This window comes from Petaurus breviceps, unplaced genomic scaffold (genome assembly GCF_028583685.1).
Source record: "Petaurus breviceps papuanus isolate PSGF00001 unplaced genomic scaffold, PetGlider_PUasm1.0 90574, whole genome shotgun sequence".
Lineage (NCBI taxonomy): Eukaryota > Metazoa > Chordata > Mammalia > Diprotodontia > Petauridae > Petaurus > Petaurus breviceps.
The window spans coordinates 3,987,369-4,003,974 of record NW_027187277.1 but is presented as its reverse complement, the minus strand read 5'-3'; the positions used below and the strand labels follow the sequence as shown (position 1 = coordinate 4,003,974).

Genomic DNA, 16,606 nt, shown 5'->3' with positions numbered 1-16,606 from the left:
TCCATGACAAAGACACTTCATCTCTCAGTTCCAGGTATTCTCTTTGACTGTTTCCTATTCCTAGGAGGCTCTCCCTCCCTTACTCTAACTACTAACCTCCCTAGCTTCCTTTAAGTCCTAACTAAAATCTCATGTTTTACTGGAAGCCTTTCCCAACTCCTCTTAATTCTATTATCTTCCTGTGAAAACGCGTTTAATTGGAACGTATGTGTAGAGTCATGTAGAAGTGCGTGCCATCTTCAGGAGAGAGGGGGAGAAAATTTAATTCAAAGAAGTGAATGTTGAAAACTAAAAATAAATAAATAATTTTTTGAAGAGTAAAAAAAATCCTAATATTTCCCCTCTGTTGATTATTTTCTATTTACCCTGTGGAGAGCTTGTTTTATATATGCTTGCATGTTGTCTCTCCCCCATTTGATTTTGCTTCTTTCTGTATCCCTAGCAATTAGCATAGTCTCTGGCACAAAGCAGGAGCTTAATAAATGTTTATTGATTGATTTCTGCTCAAGAACATTCTTGTTTTATTCGCCAGATAACTTGAAAAACATCACTTAGTATCAGCCTCAGAGTTTCAGTTTTGAATTCTATTCCCTTCAAGCATAACTAAACATTCAACTTCTACTTTGTACATGGACTATCTAAGATACCCTGGCCAGGAATGATCAACTCCTTAAAGCTCTTTCAGAGAATCCTTTGCAATGCCCTTTGTATAGCCGCACAGTTTGGGTTTTGACTCTATGGGAATTGATGTCCAATGTTGTCTTTTTTCTTTTTGTTTCATTGAGAGGGGGAAAAAATCATCCATATAAACAAATTTACACACTACTGCCCCAATGTTATCAGACACCTTTTAACCCCTACCACAGATTCTCCTATGTGAAAAGTCCTGGTATTTGTCCTCCTGAAGTGAATCTGAGAGAATGGGAAAGTGGAAGTTAATGATATTCTTGAGCTACCTGATATATCATGCCTCCCTTTCAATTTCCTTTCCTTCCCTTCTATGTCTCCCTCATCTCTTTCATCTCCATTCTTTGCCTTATTTCTTACTCAGCCTTAACCACTGAATGGGCATTACCTCAGTCAAACTGAGACCTGGGAAAGACCTCAGCTTAAAAAAGCCAAGGCTCCTACTGCATCTGGGGCCATCTCCACTAGCTCTGATCTATATCTTCCTATTGCCCAGATGGCTGGGGTGGAAAGCGAGGCTGCTAACTTTGCACAGCCCTCCCTCATTTAAATCCTATTCACTTGCAAGTCACGGCATTACTGTCTTTATGTTATGGTCCTCTTCTAGAAAGAAGGACAAACAACAACAATCACTTTCCACTCTTATTGTCTTCCTTTATCTCTGGCCTCCAAAGAATTCTTCCTTTACTAAAGCTCAATTTCTTCATCTGTGATTTTTTTATTCCTTTTCCCCTAATCTTGTGGGGCTTGGACCAAAAATTACTTTCATTAAATCAGTCCCATATTTATTTCCTTTCTAAAATAAGTTGTTTAGGGCATCTGGGAAAAGTGAGGAAAGACACTGAAAAGTATAAGGTACATGGATAACCTCAAGGGCTTTACTTATTTAGTTGAGGAATATTAATATATACAACAAATAAATAACCCGACAGCTGTAAGTGCTAAATTAATGACTCTTTACTTTAGGAATGCAAAGGAGAAAGATAACTAAAGGCTTCACAAAGAAAGTGGTATTCAAGCTGAGAGTTGAGGTAAAGATATGACTAAGGGAAGAAGACATTCTAAGTGGCAAGAATGGTTTACGCAAGGATTGAGGGGTAAAAATGAGAGAACCTTATAAAGCTGTAAGTATAGACTTGGTGTCCTGTAAGCAAAGCAGAATCACTGAAAGTTTTTAAGCCAGGAAACACTACTATCAAGGGGATCTTCAGGAAGATTAATTTGGTGGGAGTGTTAGAGACTTCCTTTCTGCTGGCTCCTTTATTCCTGATATCAAACATGAACAGTAAGTCCCAATTTAAAACAAAATGTAAACTTCATTTATCCTGATGTTCCTTTTAGCTGAAAGAGATCTGTACCCGCTGCCTCTACTTTATTATCAACTTATCACATTTCCTCCTTAAGACACTTATAATCTAGTTTCTGCCCACTACAACTACTAACTCAAAGGTAGTCAACAATTTCCATTTAAGCCATTAAATTACTGACTGATTTCTGCTTTCCATTCCCCCATCTTCAACCCCCAGTACAGTAGCCTCTTCTCAATCTTTAATCTCCTTGATTTCACTAAGAGAGTGATAAGGATGGCTGGGAGTTCCCTCCATCTTCAAATGATCCTTACTAATAACTTATGAGATACATTACAATCCCATTTCTATTTTGCCTGCTTTTTTTCTGCGCCCCAATGACTCTTCTAATCATACTCCCTTAATTGTGTATAATCCTCAAGGTATAACTCTCTACTCACCTGTTGGCCTTTTTAGTTATCATCCACATTTCCAGATTACAACCCCCCCACACTTCATTTCCATTTAGGTTATCCATTATTACTCTGAACTCAATATCTCAATTTCCCTCACAAAACTGGCTTCCCCATTCCCCATTTCAGCATTTCTATCTGCATTGATCTCCCCCTTCTTTGAACTTTTATTATACCATATTGTGTGAGTCAGGAGATCTGAGTTTTTGTCCTGGTTCTACCACCTCAAGTATGGTCTTGAGCAAGTGACATTAAGTTTGGCTAAAGTTTCCCTATCTTTAAAATGAGGATGAGTTGATGATCTCTATGGTCCCTTCTATTTCTTGGATTCTACATTTTTAATAGCAATAAAGACAATCCTTTCATTCAAGATGACTACAAACTGTCAGTTAAAAAAAAAACCATATTCAAATATCTCCCCTGCCCCCCCATTCCTTCCATTCCCCCCACAATTCTTTATTGTTCATGTCCATCAAACTGTATGTCATAATCTGGGTAAACAGAATCTCATAGCTGAGATCTGTTACAACCATTGAGAGCTTGGCCTCTTCATCAGCTCAGACCAATCCTGAATCTATAACTCTGAATGATCCTTTAACTTTACAGATTTAAAGAATTGTAGAATGAAAGAATTATACAAACTGGATGAACAGAATGAATGTATAATCTTATAGCTTTCTTCTAGAAAGCTCTGAATATGAACACAAAAAATGGATATCCCAAAGTGTAATGGAGGAGAATCATCTTAGGGTTGAGCATGTTACAACATATAACAAAATAAGGAATCTCCAAGAAAAACAAAGAGTAAAGAATGTCAACTAGGGAAAATATGATAAAAAGGTCAGTCATATGGAAAAGATGAAGGTTAAGAGGCAGACAACAGCCCAAGTGGATCTATTGGTACGCCTACTGTTAGAAGAAAATGAGATAAGCATTGGGAAAGGTGACTGAGGCCCCTGTGGAGAATTTATGGGAGGACAAGGATGAAAAAGGGATAGTTGCAATCTACATTATTGGAGGGAATACACTAATAGATAAGTCATCAATGGGTTGAAAATAAATGACAATAAAAGGAAGGCAGAGCTGCTTAATATACTTATTTTGTTTGTTTTCTTTGCAAAGGAAAATTAACTTTACATTAGAAATGACAACAAAAATTATTAACAGGTAGTTGATACTGCTCTTGATGAATACTAGTCATCTGGACCATATGTACTATTTCTTTGATCTTGAAAGGGCCATCAGTTATGATTGCTGATCCACTATTGGTAATATCTGAAAGATCATGGAAAAATAGGAGAGGCACTACTAAATTGGATAAAGGCAAATGTTATCCTTTAAAAAAAAAAAAAAGAGAACAGTGTGCAAATCACAGGCCAATGAGCTTGGCTATGATTCATGAGAAAAATTCTAGAATGGATTATTACAAAGATAATTTGGTGAATCAGAAAGGAAATGATCACTATTACAAAGCATGATTATAACAAAGAGCCAACATAGTTTCTTTTTAAAAAATTAATTTACTTTTTAGTTTACAATATTCAGTTCCCCAATCCCTTGAGTCACAAATTTTCTCCTCACCCCCCCACCATGGTGGCATGCAATCAAATATAGGACCTACAAATACCTTCACATTAAACATTAGTCAGGTTGTAAAGGATTATAACCAATGGAATGAACAATGTAAGAAGAAACAAAACAAAACAAGAAAAAGAGAGAGAGTAGTTTGCTTCAATCTGCATTCAGACTCTGTACGAGCCAGCAGTTTCGTCCAGAAATGGTCATACTGAAATAACCTCATATCAAACTACTAGATGAGAAGAATGATGTAAATATAATTTACCTGGGCTTCATCAAAGTTTCTGATTAAAGCATCTCTTACTATTCTGACTGAGAAGATGGACTTGATGCTAATAATCAGCACTGGTCAGAAGGACATACTAAAAGAGAAGTTATTCACAGTTCAATGCTGATATGGCAGAAGTCTCCAGAAGAGTGCCTTAGAGATATATGCTTGGCCCCATGCTACTTAACATGATCAATAATTTGGATAAAGGCATAGGTGATATGTTAATCACATTTGTAGATTACACCAAACTGGGAGGTATAGCTAACACATATAATGACATAGTTAGGATCCAAAATGACCTGGGACAGGCTAGATTATTGGGATGAATCTAATAAAGTGAAATTTAGTAGAAATAAAGGTAAAATCTTGTATTTGATCACACATACACAAAAATCAACTTCACAATAATAAATAGGGGAGGCATGGATATACTACTAAAAAATCTAGATGCTTTAGTGGACTATAAGCTTAGTGAGTGAACAATATAGTAACAGCAGCCAAAAATTCTCATTAAATTTTGTGTTACATTAATAGACAAATGAGCTTCAGGTGTAGGGGAAGTGATTGTCTTACTGCCTTCTGCTAGTTTTGATCACAGTGGTTTAAGGACTTTGAAAAGCTGGAGGGTATCCAGGTGAGTGCAACCTGAATGAAGGGTCTTGAGTCTATGACATATATAAGTTCATTGAAAGGAAATGGGCATGTTTAACCTGAAAAAGAGTAGACTTGGGGGAAGATGACAACTTTTTCAAGTATTTGAAAGGCTGTAAGTTAGAGGAGAGATCAGAGTTCTTTGTCTGGATTTAAGAGGGCAGAACTAGAAGCACTGAATGGAAGTTACAAAACGGACAATTTAGGTTTGATTTAAAACTGTTAAAAAAAAATGGAATGGGCTGCCTTAAGATGTATTGGATTCTCCTTCATTAGAGGTTTTAAAGTAAGAGGTTCTAGACGATTTATTGGATGTGTTATAGTGGGTAATTCTACACGTACACACTCATTTCATCTTAGTTCCATACTCTAAATGAAATGGAAAGCAACACATTGCGAAAGACACAAAACTTGGCTAAAACAATGCCCCTACCTTCATGGAGCTTAGTCTATTACAGTGAATGACACATACACAGATAATTATAATGCAAAACAATGCCTAAATTTATTCCAAATTATTGGACCTATTTCCAACTGCCTGCTGTACATCTCTCCCTGTATGTCCCATAATCATCTCTAAATCAATACATCCAAAACACAACTCCTATTTCCCCAATCCCATTCCTTCTCCAAGTTTCCTCAGATTCTGGGTATAATCCTCTACCCAAACCCCCAAATATTCAGCTTTAGAGATCCCAGGGAATTGGTATGGTGTAATGGAAAGAGTACTTGCTCTAAAGGCATAGGACCTAGGTACAAATCCTGCTTCTCAAGTTATGATCTTGTGAAATCTCTCCACCTCCTCAGCCATCAGTTTCCTTATCTATAAAAGGAGGAGGTTAAATTAGATAACTTCTGAAGTCCCTTCCAACCCTAAATCTATGATCCAGAGTCATCCCTGAATTCCTCATCCTCATATCTGGCCAGTTGGCAGATATTTTTGATTCTCTCTCCACAACTTCTCTTCCACTGGCACCTTTTCTCCTCATGGATATAGCCTCTACCCTAGTCTAGGGTAGTCTAATAGTCTAGTTCTGTAAAACTGCTCACCTAGACTACTGTAATAGCTGCCTCCAGTCTTTTCTTTAGAAATGTAAACATTTATGACCACACTAAAAAAATCATCAGTGGCTCCCGATTACCTGAGCAATTTAAACTCCAGCTACAACCTGACCCCCACATACCTTTCCTGCCCTACCACTTTTCTGTGCCTTCCACATTCCAATCAGGCTATTTTTACACACAACATTCCATGTCTTTTCATTGGCAGTCTTCACATGCACTCCCTCCTTACCTTTACTTCTTATCTCTGGTTTCCTTCATAGCACAACTCAGGTGCCACATAAAAGAAACTGTTCCTACTCTCTCTGTGACCCCATATTTAATCTGTTGCCAAGTCTTGTGTTATCTTTTAACATCTCTTGTATATGCTTCTTTTTTTCCATTTCTCAAATGCTTTATTAACTTCTGATTTACATCATTCATTTCTGCCAGATTTTGAGTTACAAAATTTCTCCCCGTTTTTCCCCTATCCACCGCCCCAAAATAGTATATATATATATATATATATATATACATACACACACACACACACACACATACATACATACATAAAAACATTTGATTTTAAAACTTTGAATTCGATATTCATTCCCTTCCTCCCTTGTCACCCACCCTTACTGGGAAGATAGGCAGTTCAGTATAGGTTGTACATGTGTAGCTAAAGCAAAACAATAACATAGTAGATACATTGTAAAAGACTGACTATATTTCCCTCCCTCCAATCCCACCTCCCACTTGTTCTATTCTCTACTTTGATCCTGTCCCTTTTCAGAAGTGGGTGCTTCCAACTTCCCCCCCACCAGCCTGCCCTCCCTTCAATCATCCCCCCTTTCATCCCCGTCCCCCCTACTCTTCTGTAGGGTGAGATACCCTATTTAGTGTGTATTTCATTCCCTCCCCAAGCCAAATTCAATGAGAATAAGGTTGAGCCATTCCCTTTTGCCTTCCTATTCTTCCCCTCCATTGTAACCATTTTCCCTTGCCTCTTCTTTATGAGATAGTTTACCCCATTCTGTCTCTCCCCATCTCCTCTCATATTCCTCTCTCACCTATTAATTTCACCTTTAAGTATCATCCTTTCCTGTTAAATTGGTCCTGTGCCCTCTATCTATGTATACCTGTAAACATATATACACATTCACATATGTATTCAAATGCCCATATACCCTCTGATATGGACATATATATTTCTATTCCCTTCAACTATTTTCATATTGAGAAAGTTTCATCAGTTACAATTATTGTTTTCCCATGTAGGAATGTTAATAGTTCAACTTTGATAAGTTTGATGTCTTTTCCCTGTTTACCTTCTCATGCTTCTTGTATCTGAATGTGAAATTTTCTATTCAACTTTGTTTTTTTCATCAAGAATGCGTGAAAGTCCTCTATTCCACTGAATGACCATATTTTCCCCTGAAACATGATACTCAGTTTTGCTGGGTAGGTGATTCTTGGTTGATCCCAGCTCCTTTGACCTCCGGAATATCATATTCCAAGCCCTTCAGTCCCTCAGTGTAGAAGCTGCCAGATCCTTCCACAATATTCAAATTGTTTCTTCCTGGCTGCTTGTAATATTCTCTCCTTAATCTGGGAGTTCCAGAACCTGGCTATAATGTTCCTAGGAGTTTTCTTTTTGGGATCTTTTTCAGGAGGTGATGGGTGGATTCTTTCAACCTCTATTTTGCCCTCTGGTACTAAAACATCAGGGCAGTTTTCTTTGATAGCTTCCTGGAGGATGATTTCTAGGTTCTTTTTATGATCATGGCTTTCAGGCAGTCCAATAATTTTTAAATTATCTCTCCTGGATCCATTTTCCAGGTCAGTGGTTTTTCCCATGAGATATTTCACATTGCCTTCTATTCTTTCATTTGTTTGGATCTGTTTAACAGCATCTTGATTTCTCATAAAGTCATTAGCTTCCACTTGCTCCAATCTAATTCTGAAGCAATGATTCTCCTCAGTGAGCTTTTGAGATTCTTTTTCCATCTGGCAAATTTGGCTTTTTATGGCATTCTTCTCATTGCCTTTTTGAGCCTCTTTTGCCATTTGAGTTAGTCTATTTTTTAAGGTGTTACTTTCCTCAGTCAGGCTGTTGACTGTCATTTCGTAATTTGCATTGTTCTCATTTCTCTTCCCAATTTTTCCTCCTCTCTTATCTGCTTCTTAAGGTCCTCTATGGCCTGTAACCAGCTCGTATTTTCCTTTGAGGCTTTTGGTGCAGGAGTTCTGACTTTACTGTCTTCCTCCTGTTCCATGCTTTGCTCTTTTTTGTCCCCAAAATAGGAGTCTAATGTTGAAATCTTTTGTCTGCTTTGTTTCCTTTGCTTAGTCATGTCACCCCTCAGTCACTTGACCCCTGGGCTTTTTGCCGCAGTAGGACTCTGCCACCAGACAGGGGAGCTTTTGTCCCAAACACTGGGGTTTTCTCAGCTGCCAGAGATATTAGATAGGTGTCCTCTCTGAGGCCTCCACACACTCTGGCAAGCTGGACACACACCCCAGGACCTCCACCCTAGACTGCAATCCAGATCCAAGCAGGTTACATACAGCAAGAGCGATTACCCCTCAGACTGGTTGCTTGGTCCCCCTATACTCTGCAGGCTAGGAACTGAAGCTGCCACTTGGGGCTGCCTGGCGGGTCAGGCCAGCCCTGGGGCTAAAACCTCTAGCTCAGGTGGGCCTGGGCTAGGCTCCCAGAGCTCTCTGCTGGCCTGCCCTCAGCGGGAGGTTAGCTTCTCTGTGTCATTTTGTGGGCTCTGCAGCTCTGTAATGGGAATGCAAATTTGGAAGATCTTCCCTGCCCCTAGGCTAAAATGCACCTGAAGCCTGGGGAGGGAGGCTTGTTTTTCAGTAGATACTTCTTGATTGGCCAGTGAGTCAATAAGGTTGTTACATTCTCTGAGCCAGGAGAAGGCTATATAAGCCCTGATGTGTAGCTTTGTTTTGGGACTCACTTTGAGAAGTGTTCTGTGATTTGATCTGAATTCTGGGAAGCCGTTGTTGAGAGTCCCCCAGCTTTGAAAAACCCAGATGTTGACTAGGTATGGATGTAATCGCTGGACAGTTTGGAAATCTGTCTACTTGATCTGTTAATGTCTTGATAATACTGTCTGTATATTCTGAAGTTTGGGTGCTGACCTTTTTCCCCTGAACAAGGTAAAGGATACATATCTGACTGATTAAAGTAAGCTTGTTAACCCATTTTGAGTTGCTTTCCTTTATCAAAGCAGATCCAAGAACCTGTGTGAGCAGCCACCCTAGGGACTCCAGGGTGCTTGCTGCTACAAGCTCCAAAGTTTGTTCAGAGTCCCCTTTTTACATTGATTGGGGAACGTGGAAGCCAGAGCCGCTCAGAGGTCGTGCTTCTACTCCTCTGCCCACCTCTTGTATATGCTTCTGTCTCTCCTGAAGCTGTACCACCCTGGTGTAGGCCCTTGCTACCTCACATGTGCGTTATTTCAACAGACTTTTTGAGTGGTCTAGTTGCCTTAAGTCTCTCCCCATATAAGTCCATCTCCAGTCAGATCAGTGGTCTTCCTCAAACACAGGTCTGACCATGTCACTCTCCTAACTCAACAAACTTCAGTGTCTCAAATATAAAAATCCTCTGCTTGGTGTTTAAATGTCATCATAACTGAACTTCTCCCACCATCACCTTTTCAGTAGTGTTACACCTTACTCACCTCTATGAACTCTGTAATCCACTGACACTAGCCTTCTTAATGTTCCTTGAATAAAGCACTCCATCTCCTGACCTGACATTTTCATTGGCTGTACCTCATGTCTGGAATGTTCTTTCCTATACCCCCCTCCTAGTTTCCCTGATTTCCTTCAAGTCCCAGGAAAAAGCCCACTTTCTTAGCTTTTCCTGATCTCCACCCTCCTTTAATGCTAGTGTATTCCCTCTAAGATTTTCTTCAGTATATCCATTACACTTCTTGTTTGTTCATTGTTGCTTGCCTGTGGTCTCCCCCATTAGACTATGAGCTCCTTGAGAGCAGGGTCTGTTTTTTGCTTTTATATCCCCAGGGCTTAGCACAATGCCTGGCAAAAAGTAGGCACATAAGTGTCTGACTGGCTGAAATTTAATTGTGTTCATGTTTTATCTTTCTGCTCCCAGAAAAGCTTTGCACCCAAAGCACCTAGCACAGAGCAAGCACTTAAAAGTAAAAGAGGCAAGAGGTTAGCAGTAGTTCCCAACCTTTGACTTCAAGGACCCTTTTTCAAGGTAAAAGAAGTTCAAAGCCATTCATTAGTATCCACTGATTAAGAAAATACATTAACACGTCAACAGAAAGCTATTCTGAATTTGGTTATTTTAAATGAATTTTTTATTTTATCCATCATAACAGTCTAATCATTTAAAAGCAATGATACACATCTAGAAAATATATCTATCATATTGCATCATACTAAATATTTTGTCTGTGCTAAATAAAGATCAAAATTAGAATGCTTAATATGCACGTGGATTGTACTCCATGCAACAGCTGTGTGTGGGAAGGAGAAGAGTCCTTAATGCACATACTGGGAACAACCAGGATAAGTGAGTAAGGGGAGAGACTTCGTGGAGGAAGTTGCATTTGAACTGGGTCTTAAGGGATGCAAAGCAATGTGAAAGAACTGTATGAAGACAGAAGCAGAAAAACATTGGGATTGTTCATGAGACAACAAGTTCAGTTTGTCTACAGCATAGAGGAGGGAGATTAGTAGTAGGGAGGGCTGGAAATGCAGGGTGATTAAGGTCTAGCTAAAACAGAATGCTGACCAGGAACGCCTTGTTCAAATCCTACCTCTGACACCTGTCAGCTTTGTTGCTTTGAGCAAATTACTTAACATCTCAGTGTCCCAGGCAATTCTTCTAAGACTACAAATTGCAAGGAGTCATTAATCTGAGTCAGTGGAGGGAGTTTCCTCACAATAGTTAGCCACATAGATGAAATTACAAATCTGGTGGGTGGAAGGAAGGAAAGGTGACACGAAATTATGGAAGATATAGTATGTCTAGCAAAGGAGTATGAAATTGGTGGACTACTGAAAATTTCTGAGTAGGGAGTAATATAATCTACCTATAAAAATAGAGAACTGGCACTAGAGTGAAGGGGAGATGGGAAGACCTAATGTTTATTGTTATTAACAATAATATCCAGAATTTATATAGCATTTTAAGGTTTGTTAAATGTTATTAAAATATTATCTCATATACTCACAAAATCCTGGGAGGTAGGTGCTATTATCACCCCCATTTTACAGATGAGGAAATTGAGGCACACAGGTTAAGTAACTTGCCCAAAAGTCATAAAGCTAATAAACGTCTGAGGATGAATTTGAACTCTGGTTTTCCTTACCATAGGTCTAATACTCTATCAGCTATATAACATATATAATGTTATATAATTATATATATGTTATAGTCCATGTTAGTTGCTCTTATAAAGTTATTTGAATAATAACAGGTGGATGATACTAGGATGGTAGAAATGAAAACTAAGAGGGTGTAGAACAACCTGTAAACTATTAGAGAGAAAAATGATTTGGCAAGATATGAGTGAGAAGAGCAAAGGTTTGTGCTAAGTTTTCATGGAAGTATGCGTGTGCCATTGACTGCTAAAATGAAGCCAATAGAGGTATTTTTAAGGAACAAGAAGAAAAACTTAGTTTTGGACATGCTGAGCTTGAGGTGCCACCATGAGAAAGTTAAGGTTTGAAGAAACATATCTGGAAATCAGCCATATAAAGGTAGTAGTTGAAAGTAGAGGGAATAAATGAGATTGCTAAAAAAGATATTGTTGAGAGAAAAGAGGGTCATTGATAATGGCCTTCAGAGTTTATAAAGAAAACACAAAAAAAGACAACAGAGAAGAATATGGGTTAGAGAGGTTACAATAGGTACCTAACTGATATTTGAATTTAGGTAAGACAAAATCCCTGGAACTCTCTGTACAAGTTTCAAGTTGCAAAATGCAGGCTTGATCTAGACTTACTCTAGAGTCTTCAAGGCTAAAAATTATTTTAAAATAGCACTGGGAACTTGGGAACAAAGTAGATCTGGAGACAGCAAATGAGGGCAGATGGGGATCACCAAGAGACAAGCAATGAAGTTAGTCAAAGAATGGATTTAGAGTTGCTAAACAGTTCCTTTCCTCAAATCTTTTCCAAACAATAAGTTACAATCAGAATTGCTTTGGGAACTTGGCTAATGCAGTTGTTAACTCACCATATCTAATTTTCTACTGACTGTCATCATGAATAGGGCAAACCTATTTCTAGAAGCAGGAAGCTATGATGGCACCCTAGAACTAGGGGGAACAAAGTGGGTTAAGGCAACTGAAAAAAAGCTCTAGATCCCATTTGGTTGGAAAACATTGGGTAGGCCAAGGGTTCTTAACTTGGGCTTCATGAACTTGGACGGGAAAAATATTACTCCTTTATTTTTACTAACCTTTAACTAAAATTTTTCGTTTTCCTCAATTATTTAAGAATATTATTTTGGGGCAGCCAGGTAGCACAGCGAGTAAGAGCACCGGCTCCAGTGTTGAGATAGACCTGGAGATCGAATCCCGGGCTCAGACACTTAGCACCCACCCAGAAACACCTGGCCGTGTAACCTTGAGCAAGTTACTTAACCCCAATTGCTTAGGGGCAGCCAGGTGGCTCAGCGAGTAAGAGCACGGCTCCAGTGTTGGGACGACCTGGAGATCAAATCCCGGGCTCAGACACTCAGCACCACACCCAGAAATAACTGGCCGTGTAACCTTGAGCAAGTTACTTAACCCTGATTGCTTTAAAAAAAAAAAAAAAAAAGGAAAAAAAAAAGAGTATTATTTTGAGGAGGTCCAAAGACTTCACCAGACTGCCAAAGGGATCCGCAAGATAAAAAGTTTAAGAACTCTTGCCCTAGGTCTACCATCGACAACAAGTTAATGTGAACAAGTTTTAGTTACAAAGGTATAGTTACAATGTAAAAACTAAAACCAAGAGTTTCAGGAGGGAACCAAGGATGGTGTATAAAGTTCATGGCCTTGAAATTTTCAAATATTCAAGACAGGTACAGTGCCAAACTTCCAGTTTCTCTCCTGACATCAGACTAGCAAACGACAGATTTGCACAGCTGGGTAAGAAAGTTATCAAGTGAAGTTTCAGTGTCTTATAGTACCCATCTCAAAATCCAGTGGCAGCTGTAACCAAAAGGGAGGAATATAGTACACATGGTGGACAAGCAGGGTTGCTCCCTCAGTCTAACTGGAAGGGGTGGACAGCAGACATTAAAAAGATCATCTCAGATCAGTCACAATTTAAAGAGGGGGCCCAGGGCATTCACCTTATCATTTCCCATCTGGATGCACTTCTTGACCTCACAATCTCTAGAAACTCATCATTCTGAATGATGAAGTCAGTGCTGAAATTCACACCTCATCAGATCATTTCCCAAGCTGAGAATTTTCAGCATTGCCTCCTCCTCCTTCCAACTTCTGTATGTGTACTCTTCCCCTATTAGATTGTGAACTCCTTGAGGGCAAAAACCATCTTATGCCTTTGCATCCCCAGTGCTTAGCACAGTGCCAGACAGATAAGTACTTATAAATGTTTATTAATTCTGACTCAATTGACTATATATGTTTCCAGAAACCAACTGTTTTCTCTTGTCTGAGAATGTTATGATTGTGGTTTCTTAAGGGATATATACAAGACTCACCTACAACTTCGTCTACCTCAGACTCATATTCACCATGGTCAGTAACAACAAAACTATATCCACAAAGCTTTTGGACTTGCAAATTAAAAAAAAATAAAGCATCCTCTCCATATGGGAATCTCTCCTAAAGAACACAAGTCTTGAATAACAGTCTTAAAGGCTTGAAATAAAATAAACCAGCAAACCTTGAAATAAAATAAACCAGCAAACTTCTTAGGAAGTGATCCTAATGAAGAATTCACCATAATGAAGGCACATCCTCTTGTTATTTCACTACCATATAAACAAATGTACACACAGCAAAAACAAAAACAACAACAAAAAAAACCATAACAGTAGTGAGAATGAGGGGCAATGAACGACCTGAATTATCCAATGACACCCCCCCACACACACACACACCCTATACAACGTCCAGAACATTGGATACACATATATTCTAGGGAGGAAAATGTAGACAAGAATCACACAAGAATGGAAGTCCACACTGATGAGTTAACCACTTTTTCAGATTATGAGATACAAAGTCAAATAGAACTTTGAATTCAGTCTGAATTCTCCAGTGAATGAAAGGATACCTACAACTGATAAGGAGGTATAAATGAAAATAAAAATATGAAAAAAAATGAAAATAAACTCAATGAAAATTCTTTCATTAATTTTCCCCTCTCAAATAAATGAATAAATGAAATCTCTTCACTATCTCCTACTGAATTCTGAAATCTACTTCCTCTAAAACAACTGGATACTGAAAAGAATCTCTCCACTTACTACAAAAAACGTTTTGCAGGGTCCTAGCTAAAATCGTATCTTCCACTTTAAAATCTTTCCTGATCTCCCTTAATACTGGTCTTTCCTCTATATCTAATTTATTTTTGTATGTACATGGTCGTTTGCAGCATTAACCTGTGAGCTCCTCGAAAACAATCTTTTGCCTTCCTTTGTACTCCCTGGGTCCGGCAGCTACTAGGCGCTTAAAAAATGCTTGGCTGACTTGCCATTCTACTTTGGGCACTAAGAACGCGCATCACAAGGAAGCAACTAATAATTACTTTTTAAATAATACTTTTGAAGCCACTCAGCTTATCTGAAGAAAAATGCTTGTATTTCCATCCATTCCCCCAAACACACAAATCAACTGTACTGAAAAGTAAAGAGAGGAGTGAAATCTTTTTTTTTTGGGGGGGGGGTGAAGATCATAGGAGGAGAAGAGGAAAGGACTGAAACCAGACTAGGTGATCAGCGTGAAGCACATAGACAAACCCATAAAAAACACTCCTGGAGAGCACAGCCTTCTCGACCAGAGGGATCGAGGGTCTTAATGGCCTTAGCAGAATCTCCATACTTGAAAGTTGGAGAGCGCAAATGCCGACAGCCCCGCGCCGGCTCCGGGTGGGAGCAGTTGGACGCGGGGTCGGAGGACCTTGCCCTTTTAAACCCCCGGTGTCCCGGACGGAATGCCCCTAGGTTCCTGTGGGCCCGGCACCTCTGAGAGCCTCGGCTTCACCTCCAGGCGGGGAGGGCTGGTGAGACCCCACGTTGGCTACCCTCTGTAGGCCCTACCAACATGGCGTCGGCACTCTGCCCGTCCGTGACCGAACTCGGGGGTGGGCCCGTAACTTCCTCTCTCCCTCTTCCCAGGACACCCAAGGTCTGCAGGTAGGCCCCGAACTAGGAGCGAGGGAAGGTCGCCGTGGAACCGGCGCCCATGAGCGGCCTAGGCCGCGGCCGGCGCGACCAGGCCCGGGGCGGGTCGGTCGCGATCGGGAGGCGTTACCTTTATTCTTGGGCATGGCTGCGGCGGCCTCTGCGGGGTCTCCGTCTCCCTCTCGGGCGGTGGCTCTTCCGAAGGACGCGCGGGCGGCCTTCGCCTCTCCGGGCGCGGTAGAAGGGAGCCGCTTCGCAGGGGGAGTGGAAAGCTAGCGCGAGCTGGAAGCTCCGGAGGGCACAGAGTGTGCAGGGAAGCGAGAACGCGAGGGGCCGGACAGGGGAGACGTCGCGTGCACAAAAAAACCCGAGTTGCCCAGTATGTGTGTGAGTCTCTCTCGCGCGACTTCTCCCGTCCCACGCTCTGGAACCAGCAAATGGCGTCGCAGTGAGCGTGCGTCGCTTCCCTCCGCCTCCGCTGACGGCTCTCGCTCCCCGCCTCAGGCGCGCAGGCGCGGCCAACGGAAACGACTCCTTAGAACACACGGGAACGAGAATCCTTTGCGTCGCGGCGCGTGGAGTGTGTCGTGTTCGAGGGGGCGGGGCCAGAGCAGCCGCACTGCTCTTAAAGTTTCTCCCCCAGCCGCGGCGCGCCTGCCGCGTGTTCCTCTGTTGTAGCACAACTGCTGTTTCTGACCTAAAGGTGTGACCCTTGGAGTCTTTTAGGTTTATTTAGGACTTGGGTGGGAATTCTCAGTTAAAAAAACAAAACAAAACAACAACCCAAATGACTACAAACTCCACGACCCGCCTGCGCTTCTGCATCTGGAGACCATTCCCACCCCAGTCCCCGATCTGCCTTCGCTGCTGGCCCGGAGGCCTGAGAGGCCCTGCCCTGATGATTGACACCTTAGCAGACCCGGGTGTGTGTCTTTACTCACAATGAGCCCCTCCCCCCCCCCCCCCAGTATCTTAAAGTCTAAGCTACGTGGTTACTGTTAGACGACAGGGTGATATTTCCCGGGCGCCCCCGCCAAGAAAGCATCACACATGTTGGGGAAGCCCACGAAGACTGGGAAGTGATGGGGACCGAACTTTTTCTAGTGGAGATTCTCTAGCTCAGAGAATAATATTACAATCATTTTATAAATATCCGTGGAAGATCATGTTTATTTTTTTTAGAGGTAAAGACAAATATAGCCTTCCCTCCCCTCTCCCAGTAAATTACATGTCTTGTAAAGCTATGATATTTACA

General features: G+C 40.8%; 1 protein-coding gene across 1 annotated transcript in view; it reads right to left on the bottom strand.

Annotated features, from left to right (window-relative positions):
* Nucleotides 1-15,818, bottom strand: part of EIF1AX (eukaryotic translation initiation factor 1A X-linked) — a 41,273-nt gene extending 25,455 nt beyond the window's left edge. Inside the window, exon 1 of the mRNA XM_069063435.1 lies at nucleotides 15,482-15,818. Within this exon, the coding sequence (XP_068919536.1) occupies nucleotides 15,482-15,497 (16 nt within the window). The 5' untranslated portion in view covers nucleotides 15,498-15,818. The remainder of the gene's footprint in view (nucleotides 1-15,481) is intronic.
* Nucleotides 15,819-16,606: the final 788 nt, after the last annotated feature.